General features: G+C 40.5%; 2 protein-coding genes across 7 annotated transcripts in view; both read left to right on the plus strand.

Moving 5' to 3' along the window:
- The window catches only part of SESTD1 (SEC14 and spectrin domain containing 1), a 65,520-nt gene extending 52,569 nt beyond the window's left edge, over window positions 1-12,951 (plus strand). For all 4 annotated transcript variants that reach the window (XM_057411670.1, XM_057411667.1, XM_057411668.1 and 1 more), the window contains 5 exons: window positions 1,196-1,277; window positions 1,642-1,764; window positions 7,601-7,792; window positions 9,498-9,619; window positions 12,204-12,951. In XM_057411670.1, coding sequence (XP_057267653.1) covers window positions 1,196-1,277; window positions 1,642-1,764; window positions 7,601-7,792; window positions 9,498-9,619; window positions 12,204-12,333 — 649 coding nt within the window. In that variant the 3' untranslated portion in view covers window positions 12,334-12,951. The remainder of the gene's footprint in view (window positions 1-1,195; window positions 1,278-1,641; window positions 1,765-7,600; window positions 7,793-9,497; window positions 9,620-12,203) is intronic.
- Window positions 12,952-18,349: 5,398 nt separating this feature from the next.
- The window catches only part of CCDC141 (coiled-coil domain containing 141), a 92,190-nt gene continuing 90,724 nt past the window's right edge, over window positions 18,350-19,815 (plus strand). For all 3 annotated transcript variants that reach the window (XM_057411698.1, XM_057411699.1, XM_057411700.1), the window contains exon 1: window positions 18,350-18,433. The gene's annotated coding sequence lies outside the window, so the exon portion shown is untranslated. The remainder of the gene's footprint in view (window positions 18,434-19,815) is intronic.

The raw sequence follows: 19,815 nt of genomic DNA on the forward strand, positions 1-19,815 counted from the left end.
GTATGAAGTAGCTTCCAGATGATGAATGATTAAACAAGGTTCTTTAGCCTGGACAAGAGGCAAAAAGGTACAATAAGGATTACTGTCTTCTGGTAGCATTTAATAGTAATTTCTGTGACACTTTTTTTAGTTTCTGTTGAATGTTTTTCATTATTTATGCACACATAGTATAATGTTTATTACTAGGGGTATTTTTCTGATTTAGTTATGCTTCTGGAACCCATACTTTGTTTTCCTGAAATTTTAGAGCAACAATTTTCCTTTCTGTAAGGATCACAGCACTATGGGACACGTAGCAGAATGTAGCATGCTCTTGTATTTGTGCTTATATTTGCAACTAGCTTGAAAAAACAGGTGTGTGTATACTGGTTTTTGCATTCACTTATAGTACTAACTGGTTTTGACAATACTAATTCCTTTGCGCTGGATGGGATCTGGAATCTTGCTGTCTAGTTAGCAGGCTCTGACATTGGAGTGGAAGGGTCACTCTGCTAAATGCATTAGCTTAACTCTCACTGTGAAAAGAACTTTCAATACTACTCTTAATTCTAACTAGAAAACTGGAAAATGTGCATAATATAGGACAAGAGGATTAGAACTAGGTTTTACAAGATTTGGATTTTGAAATGCTTCCTGACATGTTATAGTAAAGGGCATCATCCTATAAAGGTTCAATTATTGCAATCTTAAGTTTAGCTAAAAAGAAAAATGGAAAAATGTATTAACATATTTTTAAAAGTCCTCATTTTATTCACCAAGAAACTGCTGACAGCTCAGAGTACAATTCAGAGTCATGCCAGGTTTAAGTAAGCTTTCTTTCACCTAGGCTCTGGTAGGGTAGAGTCCATCTTAGCCATGTAAACATCTGTGTGGCAAATTGTACAAGTACAGCAAGGTAAGAAATCTTAAGTGTGGTTGTAAGGCCTTGTAGCTACTGTTGATATTGCTATCTATAGCTTAACCTTTTCCGGAGTCTTGAGGGTCATGATTTCTGTGGGTTGTAGTGATCAGTTCTATTTATTGCCTGTTCTTATTATGTGAGGCATTATATATTTTGGCCAAGATAAGCAGCACAAAAATGCTTTAATCATCTTTTCATGAACACTTTCATACTGCTCTCTGAAACCATTGTCAAACTTTGTGTATTATGTCTGCTATATATGTGTTGGCGAGTCTTTTTGTGTTACTGTTCTAGGTGTGAAGATATGGTGGATGTGCGGCGACTCAAGATGCTTCAGATGGTACAGTTATTTAAATGTGAAGAGGATGCTGCTCAGGTATGGAAATGTCTACAAAATTGCATCATCCTGGTATTTCACTGGTTAAATTTATGGGGGTTGGTAGTTGTACAATGTTATTTTTGTCACTTTCAAATACAGTCGTATTTAGTGAATATGTACGGTGAAAATAAAGGATGTAGCCATGACTGCAAGAGTACTTGGTGATTTGCATGCATGAACTACCAGTTTGAGATCTCTTTGAGATCTTTCTTTGCGATCTTTGAGATCTCCGAGATATCTTTGGGAACTTTTTTCTGTATCAAGAGTATATGCTATTACTGGAATTACTTCAGCCTTCTGGATTATTTTTTTTATTTTTTGTTATTTTCTAGTTTTTACTCTTCTAACTTCTCTTTTTCAGGCAGTAGAATGGTTAAGTGAGCTGTTGGATGCTCTGCTGAAGACACATATCCGACTGGGAGATGATGCTCAAGAAACAAAAGTTTTACTGGAGAAACATCGAAAATTTGTTGATGTTGCACAGGTGAAATGAGTTTTTTTTTTTTAGCTATATGGGTTTTGTACAGTTTCAGAAGACTCCTAAATAGAATTGGTACTGGTGTGAACAATCATGGAACAGCTGTTATTAGTCTTAATGGTTTGCTTCAGTGCTTGAATGAAGTAATTGTGATTGCTGGAATTGGTGATGAGTCTAGTGAGATTTTTGAAGTTCTACCCACAGTAGCAGTGCTGCAGTTTACTACCTTAGTTCTCACGGGCAGTGCAAACCACGAAACATTAAGTTCACATCGGCAAGAGCCACCGAGGGAGCCTCAAGTCCTCAATGGGACCTGCCCAGGAGCTGGAAGCTCAGCTGACGTGAGCAGCTGACTCACAGGGGGCAGAGCCAGGAGGAACAGCGGCAGCCCTGACTGGGTAAAAACGTGCCCCAGGGAGTGCGACAAACAGAGCGGGTCGAGGCAGTTTGCGCAGGCAGGCGAGCGGGATGGTGAGCACTCATCATATGACCAGGGCCCGGTCTGGGAGCTCTGCTCTGGCTGCCCTCACGGTGGCCATCGTCAGCACCCAGACAGAGCCGATGAGAGGGGAGGCTGCAGTGCAGAGCTCGGGGTGTAGAGAGTGCCTGCACTGGTCTGGTGAGGGAATGGTGCACAATGGGCAGGGCTGCACTTGGTGCTCCCTGGTGGAGGTCCTCCTGCAGCAGGGGCTGAGCTGCGGGATGCTGTTAATAGACTGCGAGATGTCAGGGAAGCTGAGAGGAAGCAGGAATGCTTGCTGGCCCAAACTGTGCAGGGGCCTAAAGCTTCACCAGTAGCTCACGAAGGAAAGGAGGCCGTTAACCTGCAAGGCTGGGAATTAGTGACAAAAAAAAAAAAAACAACAAAAAAAAGGAGGAAAAGGACAACCAAAAGCAAGGGGCTTCCCCCTAAATCTGTTGTCCCCACGCAGAACCGCTTTGCTGTCCTGCAGGGGGCTAATGAGGAAACGCACTCGAGCCAGAAACAGCCGGCTGATGCACTGCTAAAGAAGATCTCTACTGGTGCCGCTAGGAAAAACCGGCGGGTCATAGTAGTAGGGGACTCTACACTGAAAGGGACAGAAGCACTCGTCTGCCAGCCAGATCCTGTCTCAAGGGAGGTGTGTTGCCTACCAGGGGCACGGATCAGGGATGTGGCAAAGAGGCTCCCTGCTCTAGTAAGTCCCACGGACTATTACCCACTTCTGGTGATACATGTGGGTGCTAGGGATATAGATGGTAGTAGCCTGGGGAACATAAAGAAGGACTACAGAGCCCTGGGGGAGGTGGTTAGGGGCTCTGTAGTCCTTCTACAGAGCTCAGATTGTCTTTTCATCAATTCTCCAGGATACAGGGGAGGACCTAAAAAAAGCTAGGAGGATTGGCCAGGTTAATAAATGGTTAAAAGGGTGGTGTCATAGTCAGGGGTTTGGGTGTCTTGAGCACAGGACCCAGTTTGTAGGCCAGGTCTAGTGGGGGCTGTTGGAGGTGGTCCTGATGATAAAGAAGGGAAAAAGAGCAGTTTTGGTAGGAGGCTTGCCAGACTGGTCAAGGAGGCTTTAAACTAGATGTGTTGGGGGAGGGGCGCATCATTCCATCCCAACACACCCAGTCAGTTGCCAGAACCTGTAATACATGTTCGGAGCAATGTGGAGATATCCCAGCTGCTCAAGCCAATGAGCCGGCTTCAGTTGGACCTCGGCTCAGATGCCTCGATACAAATGCCCGTAGCATGGGGAACAAATGAGGAATTAGAGATGTGTGCACGTCTACGGAGATATGATATAATAGGCATCGCAGAAACATGATGGGATAGCTCCTATGACTGGAGTGTTGGAATGGAAGGTTACAGGCTCTTTAGAAAAGACAGGCCTGGCAGGCGGGGAGGGGGAGTTGCCCCTTATGTTAGGGATAGGCTGGAGAGTATGGAACTCTGTCTGGGGACAGGTGAGCTGTCAAGAGAGTTTGTGGGTCAGGGTTAAAGGGAATATAGCTATGGGAGACATTACTGTGGGGATCTGTTACAGACCGCCTGATGAAGGAGAACCTGCGGATGAAGCACTCCATAGCCAGATAGGAAAAGCGTCATGCTCACAGGCCTTTGTTCTCATGGGTGACTTCAACCACCCTGACATCTGTTGGAAGGACGGTACGGCCCGGCACAAGCAATCCAGGAGGTTCCTCGATTGTGTGGAAGACAACTTCCTCCTGCAAGTAATAGAGGAGCCGACAAGGATAGGTGCCGTGCTTGACCTCATGCTCACCAACAGGGAAGGGCTCGTTGGAAATGTGATGCTCCAGGGCAGCCTTGGATGCAGCGATCACGAGATGCTTCAATTTGAGATCCTCAGGACAGTGAGAAGAGCATGCAGCAAGCTCACTGCCCTGGACTTCAAAAGAGCAGACTTTGGCCTCTTCAGGAACCTGCTTAGTAAGGTTCCATGGGATACAGCCCTAGAGGGCAGGGGGCCCAAGACTGTTGGTTGATATTCAAGGATCACCTGCTACAAGCTCAGGAGTGTTGCATCCCAATTAGAAGGAAGTGCAGTAGGAGGGCCAGGAGACCTCCTTGGGTGGATAAGGAGCTGCTGAGGAAAATTCAAATGAAAAAAGAGGCTTATAATAAGTGGAAGCAAGGACAGGCAGCCTGGGAAGATGTCGTGGTTTAAACCCAGTCAGACAACTCGTTCACTCACTCCCCCCTTTCTTTCCCTCCCCCTACTCCCGGAGGGACGGAGAGAATTGAAAAGAATGCAACTCCCACGGGTTGAGATAAGAACAGTGTAGTAACTAAGGTATAACACAAATCACTACTGCTACCATCAATAATAACAATGATAAAGGAAATAACAAGGGAAGAAAATACAGCATCTCCCCACCAGCCGACCGATAACTTGCTCCCCCCAGCCCAACCAAGCACTGACCGATAACCTCCTCCAACCTTGCAGACCGCCAGCCCTTCTGGCTAACTCCCCGTTACAACCTGGGCATGATATGCTGTGGTATGGAATACATCTTTGGCTAGGCTGGGTCAGGTGTCCTGTCTCTGCTTCCTCCCGGCTTCCCCTCCTCCCTGGCAGAGTATGAGGCTCACAAAGTCCTTGGCCAAACCAAAACATCATTGTTATCAGCTCTGTTCCCGAGCTGAAAGTCAAAACACTGCACTGCACCAGCTACCAAGAAGGAGAAAAATGACTGCTACTGCTGAACCCAGGACAGAAGAGTACAGGGATGTTGTCCAGGAAGCTAGGGACCAGGTTTGGAAAGCTAAGGCCCAGTTAGAATTAAACTTGGCTAGAGGTATTAAGGATAAGAGGAAGGGATTCTACAGGTACATAGCAAATAAAAAACAGACTAGGGAGAATGTAGGCCCCCTCAGGAAGCTCTCGGGAGAACTGGCTACACGGGATTTGGAGAAGGCTGAGGTTCTTATTGACTTCTTTGCCTCAGTCTTCACTGGCAAAGACTCTGAGCAAACCACCCAAGTCTTGGAAGGCAGACACAGGGACTGTGAGAATGAAGACCTTGGGCTCACTGTAGGAGAGGAACTGGTTCGAGACCATCTTAAACATCTGAACGTGCACAAGTCCATGGGTCCTGATGAGATCCATCCGTGGGTCCTGAAGGAGCTGGCAAATGAAGTTGCGAAGCTGCTGGCCATCATATTTGAGAAATCATGGCAGACAGGTGAAGTTCCCAATGACTGGAAAAAAGGGAAATATAACCCTCATTTTCAAGAAGGGGAAAATGGATGACCCAGGGAATTACAGAGCAGTCAGTCTCACCTCTGTGCCTGGCAAAATCTTGGAGCAGATTCTCCTGGAAGGCATGCTAAGGCACATGAAAAACAACAAGGTGCTTGGTGACAGCCAGCATGGCTTCACTAAGGGGAAATCCTGCCTGACCAATTTGGTGGCCTTTTATGATGGGGCTACAGAACTGATGGACAGGGGTAGAGCAGTTGATGTCATCTACCTGGACTTGTGCAAAGCGTTCGACACCGTCCCACACGACATCCTTGTCTATAAATTGGAGCGACATCAATTTGATGGATGGACCACTCGGTGGATAAAGAACTGGCTGGGTGGCCACACACAAAGAGTTGTGGTCAATGGCTCAATGTCCGGCTGGAGACCAGTAACGAGTGGTGTCCCTCAGGGATTGGTGTTGGGACCGGTCTTGTTTAACATCTTCGTTGCTGACATGGACAGTGGGATTGAGTGCGCCCTCAGCAAGTTTGCTGATGACACCAAGCTGTGAGGTGGGCTGATGCCAACCTCATGAAGTTTAACCATGCCAAGTGCAAGGTCCTACACCTGGGTCGGAGCAATCCCAGGCACAGCTACAGGTTGGGCAGAGAAGAGATTCAGAGCAGCCCTGCAGAGAAGGACTTGGGGCTGTTGATCGATAAGAAAGTGAACATGAGCCAGCAGTGTGCGCTTGCAGCCCAGAAAGCCAACCGTATCCTGGGCTGCATTAAAAGGAGCGTGACCAGCAGGTTGAAGGAGGTGATCCTGCCCCTCTACTCTGCTCTTGTGAGACCCCACTTGGAGTATTGTGTGCAGTTCTGGTGTCCTCAACATAAAAAGGACACGGAACTGTTGGAACAAGCCCAGAGGAGGGCCACGAGGATGATCGGGGACTGGAGCACCTCCCGTATGAAGATAGGCTGAGAAAGTTGGGGCTGTTCAGCCTGGAGAAGAGAAGGCTGTGTGGAGACATCATAGCAGCCTTCCAGTGTCTGAAGGGGGCCTATAGGGATGCTGGGGAGGGACTGTTCATTAGAGACTGTAGTGAAAGGACAAGGGGTAACGGGTTAAAGCTTAAACAGGGGAAGTTTAGATTGGATATAAGAAGGAAATTCTTTCCTGTTAGGGTGGTGAGGCACTGGAATAGGTTGCCCAAGGAGGTTGTGAATGCTCCATCCCTGGCAGTGTTCAGGACCAGGTAGGACAAGGCCTTGGGTGATATTATTTAGCGTGAGGTGTCTCTGCCCACGGCAGAGGGGTTGGAACTAGATGATCTTAAGGTCCTTTCCAACCCTAACCATTCTGTGATTCTATGATTTTCTTAAAAGACATATATTTCAAATAGTCTTTTGAAGAACTGCAATAAATACAGATAAGCCACTTAGTTTCAGTCTGTTTTGTGCTGTACTTCATGAAACAGTTTGTCTTTGTAATGATTTTCTAGATGTTTGAGTGTTGATATATGATGGTCTTGCTCATACAAGGAATTCTGGTACTAGCAGCTAGTGCGTGAACAGAACTGCCAGGTTTAATTCTTGACTAGCAGGCAGCTGGTGAATGCTACTGTACAAGAGTCTACTAAAATTCACTGAAGCAACAGTGCATGTTTACACACCTGTTTGAAAATTTTGATTATGCAAACAGATGCCAGGTACCTATGAATGAATGTCACCTAAGAAGAAAAAGTGTACAAGCTGAGCCTTTTTCGGGTGCTTTTACAGATGTGTACTTCATTTAGGAAAGTCTAATTGCAGCAGATGTTGAGAATTCCATGTAGATGCAAGCAGCTGTTCAGAGTTTTCAGGAAGCTGGGTTTTTTCCCAGTATGAATGCTAGACAACAGGATTATTTTTAGTTTTTTTTTTTTTTTTTTTTCCTTAAGAGCAAACATGTTGCTTCGTCATTATGATTTTATTCATACTTCAGCCATGTTTTCTAGTAGACCAGGGGGTTCAATATAGGTCCACTTTGTGGACCTATATTTTGGAGCTTTCATAAGCTTGTCTGCTGTTGGTTTAAGTTGTTAATTAGCTCCTAAGTTAAATGCAGAGGTTTTATATTATACTTTCTTTTGCATCCCCTCCAACTTCTAGAGTACTTATGATTATGGGAGACAGTTACTGCAGGCAACTGTGGTCCTGTGCCAGTCCCTACGATGCACTTCAAGGTCCTCAGGGGACACGCTTCCAAGACTTAACAGAGTGTGGAAGCAGTTTACAGTAACTTCTGAGGAGAGAGTACATCGGCTGGAAACAGCTGTTGCATTTCATTCAAGTGCTGAAAAGGTGAGTGTCATGTTTTTAAGAAGAAAAATTTCTTATCAGAATGTAAGCAAACGAAAGGTAACAAATATGAAGTTGTCAATGCATAGTACCCCTTTTCTAAATACTAAAAAAATGCAGAAAGAAGAATTTAAGCATATTTTTCTAAGTTTTAATTTCAGTACTTAATGTAATTATTGCTTGTATACCTACATTGGTATGAGCATTTATTTGTGTGTGTTAGACTAATTCTTAAAGGCAAGGAGCGCTTCTTGATTTGTGTTTTTGTGCAAGGTATAATGCAAAGTTATGGGCTCATTTAAGATGTTTTGGAGAGTTAAAAGGAGTATTGTCTTTTAAGATGTCTGCATTTCGAATACGTGTAAATGAATGCAACCAGTTTAATTTCCAAGTATGCTGTGTTGCTGCATCTGGTATTTTGCACTTGAATGGTTTTGAGCATGCTTTCTTCAAAGCATACCTCTGTCTTGGTATGTTTTTCAAACTCCTATAACCAAGTATCTCACCCTTGTCCCCAGTTGGATGATGCTAGAAGCCACAGAGGAGGATGAATATTCAACAGCAGTTCTGAGAAACAGTTGCTATTCAGTAGCAGCTTGCTGAAGGGGTAAAATGTTGATAGTTTTTAAATGCATGAATTCAGGACAGTATCCATTAATACTGATCATGAGAGTAGGGGCTTTTCATCCAGGAACCATTCTTTCTGTGAAGTGATACATTTTAGAAAAGCAGTTTAGTGTGTGTATCTCTAATGTTGACAACAAATTTTATATAACTGCAAAAAAGTGCCAGTCTTGCACATTAGCAGTAAATTCATTCTGAGCATACAAAGCTGATTCATATGCTCCTTGCTTTCAGTAGAAATAGGTCATCTATGCTGCCAGAGGTGCCTGAAAAAGGTTTTACTTGATACCAAATTAGAATTTGGTGGTTCATAAACTCCTGAAAGAGTTGATTATCTCAGTCCGTATTGTGAGCATTCATTCATTATTGCAGTAGTTAATTGCTGTGGTTTTAGGCAATCATAAGTTTAAAACAAGGAAATGGATGGCTGAAGTAGTAATGCTCTTACTCAAAAACATTATTGTCCTAGCACTATTGTGTCATATTCATGAGCCTGTGAGGAAAATACGTTCTTAATATCTTTGTTGCTTTGGAAAAAAGTAAGACGTGTTGGAGGCAGAAGTGGAAGAAAATACAGAAATAAGTAGTATTAGGTCTCCATCCTATCTGGAAACACTGGTGTTCATATTTTTTTTTAATCCTACCTGTTATGTGCCAGATGTGGATTTTAGTTTTGAAATAGCTTGCAGGGGACCCTTGTTATCCATGTTTCTTCGATTTTCATATGACTGTCTTGTATGTTTAACAATGCAGGTTATTATTTTTATGCACTTTATATTTTTTGCTGGAATATTGTTTAGCAAGACTGTTTTTCCATTTTTGTTCCCTTGGGAGTAATGTAAAATGTTCTAGTACAAAACAGTGGTAGCCCTGGACTATTTTCTCAATATAGCTTAATCAATATTTTCCTTTCTTGAATTGTACGAATATTTCAGTTGATCTCATATAAATGTGGCAGTGTAGATGCTTAAAGAGCACTAACACTGCCAGTTAATGGCACTTAAAAAAAAAACACCCTGCATGCTGCTATCCCTTGTGTGTTCTACTCTGTATTTCCTTTTCTTTTTTTTCCTCTTTTTAATAGATTTTGGAAGAATGTCCAGAGCAGCCTGAAGCTTTTAATGACACGGAGCAATTTGATGAAATTGAAGTAGTTGGGAAATCACTATTGGACAGACTAACAGTGCCTGTAGTTTATCCTGATGGGTATGCAGAATGTTTTTTCTAACACTTTTTAAATATACTTTTGGTTAAGCTTCATAATAGTCTTGTATGCAGAAGAATCCTGAATCCTTATTGCTGAAATTAAAAAGGCAGCATGCTAATGCTCATTAAAAATTCTTTCCTACCTTTTCACAGAAAGCAGGCAGGTCCAATTCCAAATTTTCCAAAGGCTGCATGCCCACTGTTTTAAAGTAATGAGTTTTTCACATTCAGCAATTACTAGATTTATGCAGTCTTTACACTAACAAGGTGTGTGAAAGCAACAAAAGAATGACCAGTCCCAGTCTCTTCTCCCTGAAAAAAGATGAGTTTAGAGTCATGGTATTTTGACTAATTTATTTGCAATTCTACCCATCTGAAGTTTTAAGCCAATACGTTAAAAATAAATCTACATTTGATTCATTCAGCAAATGAAACAGTACTTCCCATGTGAACTATTGATACTAATTTAAAATTGGTGGCTGTCTTGAATTAAAAAAGCAAATTGAATTTGGAATCTGCGCATAATAAAACTCAGTTTTCTGTGTTCAGTAAAATACACTTGTACATTGCAATGCTGAGTGTATAGTTAATTTCTTCTACCTCGGTATAACCAAGGCTTGGAACTAGGCTGTCCGCGTGTAGGATCCCACACCATAATGAATGGGATTTGAAATCAATATTTTTAATTAGGGGCTGAAACATTATGAGATGATATCAGGCAACAGCATTTATTGACTTCAGAAAATCAATCTGAAAAATACAGTTACAGGAAGTGGGTCATGAAAATCAGTTTTCTGTCATCTTGTTTCCAAAGTCTCACGTTCCCTGTGCAGTATAGTTTCCTTCACTAAGGAGTGCTATCCGTGGGAGATGGACACAGGCCTGAACAAGTAGTGAGGACTTTATAGCAGTGAGGAAAAAAACAAAGCCCCCACACACAAAAAGCCCCAAAGAAACCAACCCACAGAAAAGTAAAAAAAAAAAAAAAAAAAAAACAGAAAAAAAGCCACTGATCAAGAAGTCTTGTGGGTTTTGAAGTATTTTGATTTAATTTTTGCATAGCAGATTTCAGTGACCTGGTAAAACTAGCAACTGTTGTTTATAAAACAGATGAGATGTCATTTGCAGATAGACTATTAAGGTAAAAAAAAAAACAAAACATTAAAACCTGGGAAAGCTCCCCATAAAACGTTTGGCACACTGAGTCCTAACATAATGCTCCTATAACTATAGGTATGTCTATGCCTGTATTTTAGGTTGACTGAATCCTGAACATTGTTTCTCATCCCTCTGGAATATCAGCAGAATTACGTGTGTCTGCCTTCTCAAAAGATAGATCTTAACTGTCTGAAATCCCAGGATCCCTTGCTCACCATCCCTAGGCATTCTATTTTTGAAGCATTAAACAATTTACAAAGGGTTCACTCATTAGTAGGAATAGTTTAAGAAACACACAAAATGGCACAAAATGCTTGGAGGTGTCATCTTCACCCTCTTCACCACTTCGGACTTTTGTCAGTATCTTCTTGGAAGACCAGGTCACTGTTCCCTGTCCTCCTCATGTCTACTCTGCATCAGGAAAAATATTTACCCATGCTGTGATCCCATGTGCAGCTGTGCAGTCTGTTGTCTTTGGAGCTCTCTAATCAAACTAGTCTACTCCTGTGTAAAATAACTTTTCTGTCCGCTAAGGCCTGTCCCCCACCAACTCTGTCTGAAGTCTTTTGTCCTACCTCCATTTCTTGTTCTTCTGAAACATGTATTCTGTTCCAGTTCTCATTTTGCTGACAGCTTAGTGGTTTCCCTAGCATTTCAGCTGTTCCTTTTTTGTATTTGAATGGGAGAAATCAACTTACACAGCCATGTGTTCTTTTCAGTCTGAGAAACAGGTAACGTAAATTGACAGCATGTGGCTGACTTCACACACAGAGTTCTTCAATAATGCAGCAATTGTATAGCCTCAGAATACATCTATAGAGAGATTTCCTTGATTGTCATAGTACTTAAAACTGACAGACTGACTTGGGGGGTAGCCAGAGAAGGGAGGTAAAAAAAAATTAGTAAGTATCTAGTTGCACTTACAGAACAGCACCCTGCTGTTAGAATCATAGAATGGTTTGGATCCAACCCCTCTGCCACTGTCAGGGACACCTTCCACTTGACCAGGATGCTCAAAGCCCCATCCAACCTGGCCTGCACACTTCCAGGGATGGGGCATCCACAACTTCTCTGGGCAACCTGTTCCAGTGCCTCACTGCTCTCAACCTTCTGTTGAGTGAATTTTTTGGGTTTAAAAAAAAATATTACAAATGCTAGTACTTTAGCATTTGTAATAATTTTATCAAGATCTGCTGTTAAGTCTCATCACTGAGTCTTCCAAAGCCTTTTAAAGGTGGCTTTTAAATTTCAAGATAAAAAAGTGCCTCTTTTCCTTATCTGCTTTGTGTTTTCTAGTGCTATTAATGTGTATATTCATTTACTTTCTTGCTTCTCACTGATAACTTTTGGGTTTTGTTTTTTTTTTGTTGTTTTGTTTTGGTTTTTGTTTTGTTTTGTTTTGTTTTTTGTTTGTTTTTTTTTCCAGGTCTGAACAGTACTTTGGGAGCCCAAGTGATATGGCTTCTGCAGCAGAACACATTAGAGAGAAGATGAAGCTAGTTAGCCTGAAAAAGCAGCAGCTGAGACAACCAGAAGCCACTACCCCAGAGAGCTAATACTGACCTTTGCCTATAAATTCATAGTAGGACTTCAGTTTGTAATCCAGCATGTTGTTTGCATATTACAGAATTTGGCATAATATATCAAAATGCATTTCACAGCTGTTGCAAGTATCATCTATTTTTCAAAGTAAATGTTCTCAGCATCTTAACACTGTACATCTATCAAGCCATAATTATTTAACATGCTATGAAACCATAGATTCCAAGTATCTTATGAAAAGGAACTGTAAACTTTGCACTGAAATTTGCTGTAAAGCTTTATCTGACCTGTCAGCTGATTCTCGGTTAAACAGCTGATGCAAGCTTTGAATGGTGCTAATTAAAGTGTTAGGAGTTCCGTATTATGAAATTGTAGTTCTTTGCTTCCCTCTATGCCCAGGTGATGTAGTAATTTTAGACTGTAGGCAAGTTCCTGCAGTGTAGACAGTGGTGACCCTATAATTTTAATTTGAAATACTTTTTAAAAAAAAAAATCATTTTTATTGTGCCAGTATGCAACCTGCCATCAAATCTTTGATATATTAAATCCATTAAACAGATGTTTTCCTATTTGTATTGATAATGTATTAAAAGCTGTTTGTGCTTAATAAAAATCATCTTTTTAAAATCTAATGATAATTTGTTCTGGTCTGTATTCCCAAATGTCATGTGTTTGCCATAAGTGGTAGTAAAAATCATCACTCCTCCAGTATATTTACAAAGTGTTATGAAATACCCTTTAACACACTGTAGCTATAAGGGGAACTGCTCTTGAACTATTATTAATAGGAGAAAGAGTCAGGTTTGGGTTTGGTTGTTTTCTGACTTTCTTACAGCAGTTGTACTTATGATATTATGTGCGTAAGTCAGTGTTGTGTTAATAATAGTTTTGTTCTCATGTAAGATGGGTATGCATCTCTTTGAATGGAAAATCTTGAATAATGTAAATATCCCTGATGTAGTACCTTTTGAGGTAAAAGATTTTAATCTACTGAAAAATTAAAGTTCATAAACATGAAACAGAGATTAGTAATAAAATTTATTAAGGGAATTTGAAATAAAATCAGATGTGTGTGTAACTTGGTTAACTTCTTACTCTTCAGGATTTAATCTGGATAAATTCAGTATTATAATTACTGGAAGGTGATGGTGTGGTATCTGACCATTTTATAATACTGTGCGTGAAACAGCTGTAGGTCTAATTACCTGGTATAGTATTGTACTATATTTTGCTCACAGTAAAGGTAATTCTCTCTTCCTGAGGCATTGTTAGTGCTCTTCTGGTTTTCTTGATGGATCTGTAATTCAGATATATTTACGTACTTGTCACAGTTTTTACGCATTTTCTCTAGAGAAAAGTGTCAAATAGAGCAATTTCTGTAAAAAATAATTCAAACTTGATGGCTTATCTGTAACTTCAGTGATGAAGGTATTTTTTTTCTCAGGGCATTTTGGCAGAGGAAATCCAATTATTTTTTGATTCATGTGATGCAGTGGTATAATATTACACTTAATACTAGTTTAAAACCAACTGCAGTTTCACAGACCTTATTTCTAAAGAGACTTTCAATATAACTTTCTAAAAGTTAGCTGTTGGATTCCATTTGAGAAGACTGCTGTTAGTATGGCTAATATTTGGATGAGAGGAATTTATTTAGAAAGAACCCAAACATAAAAATCTGCAAATGTTTAATAGAAAATGCAAATTAAAAAAAGTAAATTGAATCTACTCACAGTGAATAATGGCTTACAGTATAAAATCCCACTGAAGTACTAGTTTACAGTAAGCATATGCTATAAACACTAAGATTATTTGCAGGTTTTTCTGTATTTTGTTTTATTTTTTAGTTCTGTTCTTACTCTGTTTAGGGGCTCAACAACGTACGCAAAGCCAGAGCAGTATCAGTAGCTCCTGACCCATTCGTGTGACAGCTGCATGTACAACTTGGAACTGACGACTGTTCACCCTACTAACCCTGAGATTAATTTTGGCTCAGTGTATGAATTCCAATCTTGAGGCTCTTCTTATCTTGTCTGGCATTCCTAGAGGCCAGAGGATTCTGACTCTCGCCCTGTTGTCTCTGTTCAACTCTCCGATACGACCCCTTGGGCTATGCCAGCTTTCCCGCTCTCTCTTTTGTTCTCCTTCTTTGCCTTTAGGGAAATGAAGTGGCTGGTAAGGTGCTATTAACCAGCACTTTGGCCATTTTCTGCGTATCGGGAATGAAGGCAAGTAGTTTTCTAGGTCATGTTGCATGAGTCTGCCAGATTTTTCTGAATCCTTCTTATTCTGAGACTTCTGACTGAAAGAATGGAATAAACACCATCTGTTAAGAATACTGTTGGATATGACTAATTGCGATAGAGGTTTTTGCGCTGTTTTAGTCAATTTGTCATCTGTGGTTGAACCTTTAGAAATGTACAACCCTTAATAGCATACAAAGTCAATGAGATATATAGAGATGTGCCTAAAAGGCAAAACTGCTCCAATCATCTGTTGTTACTTCAGGTACTGTGTTACCGTGCAGGTACTACTGAAAGCAGTAATGATGGCTTCACCTGTGGCTCTTGCTCTGCCTGTTTGGTGATCAGCTCACTAGTTGTTATCCGTTTTTAGTAGGGCTATCAGTTGATAGACTGGCAGTCATATAAAATGCTTATATGTATAAGCTCTTTCAACTGTGAAAGGTGGCAGGCATTTGTACAATTTTCCTTAATCTTTGATTGTGTTTACTGCTTCACTTTGTATCGTGATTAGTAGGAATAATGGAGTTCGGTTTATACTTATTTTTGGAAAAAATAGGTTTGACTTATGGAGATTTGTGTGACTCAGCATTCAAATAGTTACTCTGGTGGTACAGCAGTAGGTAGAGAGGGCTTGTGTGTGCAGTGGGATTATATAGCACTTACACCATTATGCTAGCCTAAGGACATCAGCGCCAGCTGACAGAGAGATAAGGGAAAGATTTTTCCATCCCAGTAAAAGAAAAGTGTCAGTTATGATTGCAAGGGGAGCTTGTCGTAGGCTTTCAACAGTAATGATGTAATGATGTTATATTAATCTGTTTCCTGAATTCTTTCTACAGGATAATTTTAATCTGTATAAGGAGATGATTAGGAAGGAGGAAGAAAGGAAGCTTTGGAGCTATAGATGAAGTTCTGTAATGCCACATTGTGTAAATTCCAGAGCTAAAATGCTGATATACAGGGATGAAAGCGAAGATTTGGTGATTCTTAACTTCTGAAGTCTGCCCCTCATATCTCTACAGACTCTTGCAATAGTAAAAAGGGAGTCAGCACTGTGAAAAATGCTTAGTTATGTTAGGGTTATGTTCTGCTTTAAAGAAAAAAATCAGAATGTTAGTCTAAGCATACAGGATATCAATCCATGCCTATGCAATAGCTGGAAAAGCGGCTCGATGTGAACTGTAGGTCTAAAAACTGAGTAATCTGTAATTCTAACAAGGTAATTAGTTTGTGATCTCTCTGTATAGATATCGTCTTTTTCAGGTTTGTGGAAGAGTGATGTACTCTGAAATAAGGTACAAAGTCAAGTAGTTATAATATTTCTGGTTCCAACTTGCACAGTCATTTTGAATCTCAGTAGACAGAGTCTTTTCTGCAGTGTGTCACTTCCACAATTTCCTAATACGCAACACTGATTCCCACAGGCCATCCCACTTTTGTTTCCTCCATTTAAATAGTCCCATCATTATAGTATTGATGCCTGTAAAGACTGCATCTTAAAAACTAATTGCATGCCTTTTGCAAGGATATAAAGTCAAGGAGTTTTTAAAGACATTTTTCATCTGATGCTTAGTGGAGGTAGTTTTGTTGTGGATATTTATTGTATGGGAAATACAAGACTGACTAACCACACAAAAGTGAGCTTGGTTTTCCGCTTCTAATGGGTCCCTTTGTGTGGGTCTTGCAAACACACGGTAGTTCTGGACAATTTTTCTGTGACTTCAAGGTTAATTTGAAACCTGAAGGTAAATCATTAAACGTGAGAACTCCTCTGATTCTCTCAGATTGGAAGACAACATATCATGTATCAAAGATACTCCTCAAAAATACACGCTTCTGTGACTGTAAAATTTTAGTTATGCTAACACAAGAATGTGTAAAGACGGGATACTAAAAAGTAATTAGCATGTGTAAAACATTAATGATACACTTAACCTCAAAACGGCAATGAAAATTAAAGCAACAGCTTTCTCTTTTCCTATCAAATTAGACTTTAGTTGACATCGGTCTTTGCAGCAAAGACTGGGGGAATGTAGTACAGAGAAGAGAGAGGTTGAGTCAGGACACAAATTATTCTTTTGTATGGAGGGGAGATAAAAGCCTGTTTTCTTTAAATTTCAAACTTGCTAAGGAAATATGTTGGAAAAGATTAAAAAACAAAGTGAAAAATCCTGATTTAACTTCAGTTGAAAAGTTCCGTGAATTTTCCAGTTACTAGTGATATCTACAGTTTACAAGCTGGAGAGCAAAGAGCTAGAGTAACATTTCAAACTTCTGAAGTTCAAAGAAAAACAAAGGAAACCTTAATCACTCTAAAGTTTATCATTTTGGTTGTTAAGGTTGTTAAGAGAAAACAAGTGGTTGTACCAGCAACTGTGCAGATAATTTACTTTAGTAATGAACAGAAATGCCAAAATGCTATTTTTATTACAGACAAACCACAGGTTTTAAAACAATGCTGTTTTGTTGGCAGTTTAATGACAGCATTGAAATGTCAAATATGTTGGGACTGCCTAATGCTACAGGAAAAACTACCTTTTTGTGCACAGGTAACTAGCACACAAAGTAGCTTAAAAGCTAAATGTGATTAAAAGTTGTTAAGCATGGGGGGAATTTTATGGTTCTGCAATTTTAAAATGTGGTTTTAACATATTAGGAAGTCTTCTAACTGTTCCACAAACAGCTACCCATTGATTACTGTCACACACCACTGATGAAAGCTCTTCAAGAAACCTCTAATTCACTTTGGATTTGTACATGAAGGAATACTATATGCTATGTAAAGTATGCTATTGATTTATTAAGCTCACACATCTGTGCTTAAAATGTTTGAGCAGACTCTGTAACTAACCCTAGTTTCTAATACTCAGTATGGAACAGTCTGTCTTTGGGAAGGGTGATTTAGCCACAGCTTATCTGTCAGACTTCTACAGCACACTATGCCACTGACTGCGTGTGACCAAAATTGCTTCTTATGACTGCTTCCCATAGGCAGCTAAAACATGATTTCCACTTGTGACCATATAAATACATTAACTCTTCTGAGGATCCTGACATTACGTATCTCAAATCTTGTTCTGTTCTATTCTGTTCTGTTCAATACTGTTGCTCTCAGAAGGCAACACATTAAGCAGATTAGAAATTGATGAGAAGGGGATCTTGTGTTAACTGTGGGTCATAGTATATGCTCAGTAAGATGCTTGGACAATTCCCTGTAGATATGTATTGAATGTAGGATAAGGCTGTGACAGCTCAAGGTAGAGAAGATTCTCAGACTTCTGTGAAGTCCTGAGTATCACTGGCTCCATTCGAATGGATATATATGCTACCCACGCTGCATGATTATAGGTTGGGCTTTAAGCTTCATTGAGCCCTTTGGCAGATCTTCCATAAAACATTAATTCTAATCATCTGTAAATTACACAAATAAAATGGAGAGTGAAGCTTAGCTGTAGGAACTACCTCTCAGAACAGCTGATGGAAGACCTTTTGCTAGAGGTACCAAGAACAAAGCATTAACAAATACCTGTCAACCCCTCTGTTTTTTGGCAGGAGCAGTCAATGTGCTAATTTCGGTAGCGTAATTTTCCGACATGATTCACTGTTGTGCTTGGTTTGCAGTGTATGGGTTGCCATCTCAATCTGGGGGTTTCTGCTTCCCATGTTCATTTCCTCAGCAAAAGTTTTCAGGTGCTGGGTAAGTGACAGCACGTTCCCACTCTCACTGCTGACTTTCCAGGCATGACTGGATTGCGCATGATCCCCATGCCTCACAGGATCAGAGGTTACAGTGGGCTGGAGGGCTCCAGCAGGACTTTTCAAGTACTGTGCCAGGATACTCTTTTTTCATCTAAATCTTGGCCAAGTGGTAGGTGTCTTTTAACATTCCATTCTGCTTTTAAGGTCTTTAGGCTATTAGAAAAGAGAGTAGCTTTCCTGGTGTCTTAACCTTTTCCACAGGAAAGTATACAGCATGGTTACTTGATATTTAATATGACTGTGTGATGTGGGTCTGACTTTCAGAGACTTGGGAACAAGCCATATTCTAAACTGGTACTAAGTGCAGACTGTTCTCTTCCTAAACCTGTGTATGCAGCTCTGCATGCCTCTATTGGATGACAGATAACTGCAAGCTAGTCTCAGCAGGGTGAAGATTGTACAGTGTGTTCAACACATTTGACTGCTACTCCACGTATCTGTGGCGATGATGATTGTGAAGCCCCACTGCCTGCTTTCTGTCACACACTGTCTCTCAGAATGTGGCCTTCCTCCTCTCTGAGACAAATGTATCTAAAGAAACAGTAACGTGGTCAGCTGTAGCCAAGATTTTTATTAATGCTTTGCTTGAAACAGCATCAAAAGGCTGTAGCAGGCTGCATGCTTAATGAGCCTTGTAAGGTTTTTATATCCACCCATTGTATATGGCCAGTTTGTTAGGTAGCTGCCATTTCCAGGCATCATTTCATGGTGCATTACTTCTGCAGAACCAGTCATTCATGAAGAAGCCGTGGCCTTTGCTTTTGCAGGTGACAGAAATGTGAACTAATCAAGTTCTTTTTGCTATTCGCTGTTAGTTGTTTACCTCTTCTCTAGGTACTGCTTTATCTTCTCTACCTCATCATAGGTATTTCCACATGTCTACCACTAAACTCTTTTTCCCCACGAACAATTTTGCCAAAGACTTTGCAAGTGATCCAACAGATGTTTTAAAGAGTTCCTTCATGGTTAACAAGAACTTACTTTCAGGATCGAATGGTTGCTGCTGCCAGTGTGTGTATTAGGAAGGGATGACATCTGAAGGATTCCCTTCTTCACAGGGTTGCTGTAGGGAAAATTCATTAATATTTAGGAGTGGGTAAGATGTTACAGTCATGGAAATCACACACATACACAAAGGATATAAAAAGCACAGCTCAAATAATTATAATCTTAGAACACTGCAATGATGGGGCTTTTTCCTATTTATGGTAGTGAGACCTGAAGAGCAGTAGTAAGCAAAAAGTAAGGAAGGAAAACCAAGGAAGTGTAATAAAAATGTTTTATGAATTGTAGGAGTTTAATTAAAGATGAAAATATTTATAAAAATCATGCAGTGTCAATAAGTGGGCTGTAAGGAAGTTTGGAAACATCAAGCTCGTCTTTGAAATCAGTTAATCAAAATACCCTGAAAACGGAAGAAATGTTAACACAGTGAGAAAGATCAACTTGAAGAAAGGGGGTTAAATACAGAATATTTACTAAATATCAGAT

The sequence above is a fragment of the Pezoporus wallicus genome, unplaced genomic scaffold, assembly GCF_028554395.1.
Source record: "Pezoporus wallicus isolate ANWC-B61680 ecotype Strahan unplaced genomic scaffold, APGP_CSIRO_Pwel_v1 contig_6732, whole genome shotgun sequence".
Taxonomy (NCBI): Eukaryota; Metazoa; Chordata; class Aves; order Psittaciformes; family Psittacidae; genus Pezoporus; species Pezoporus wallicus.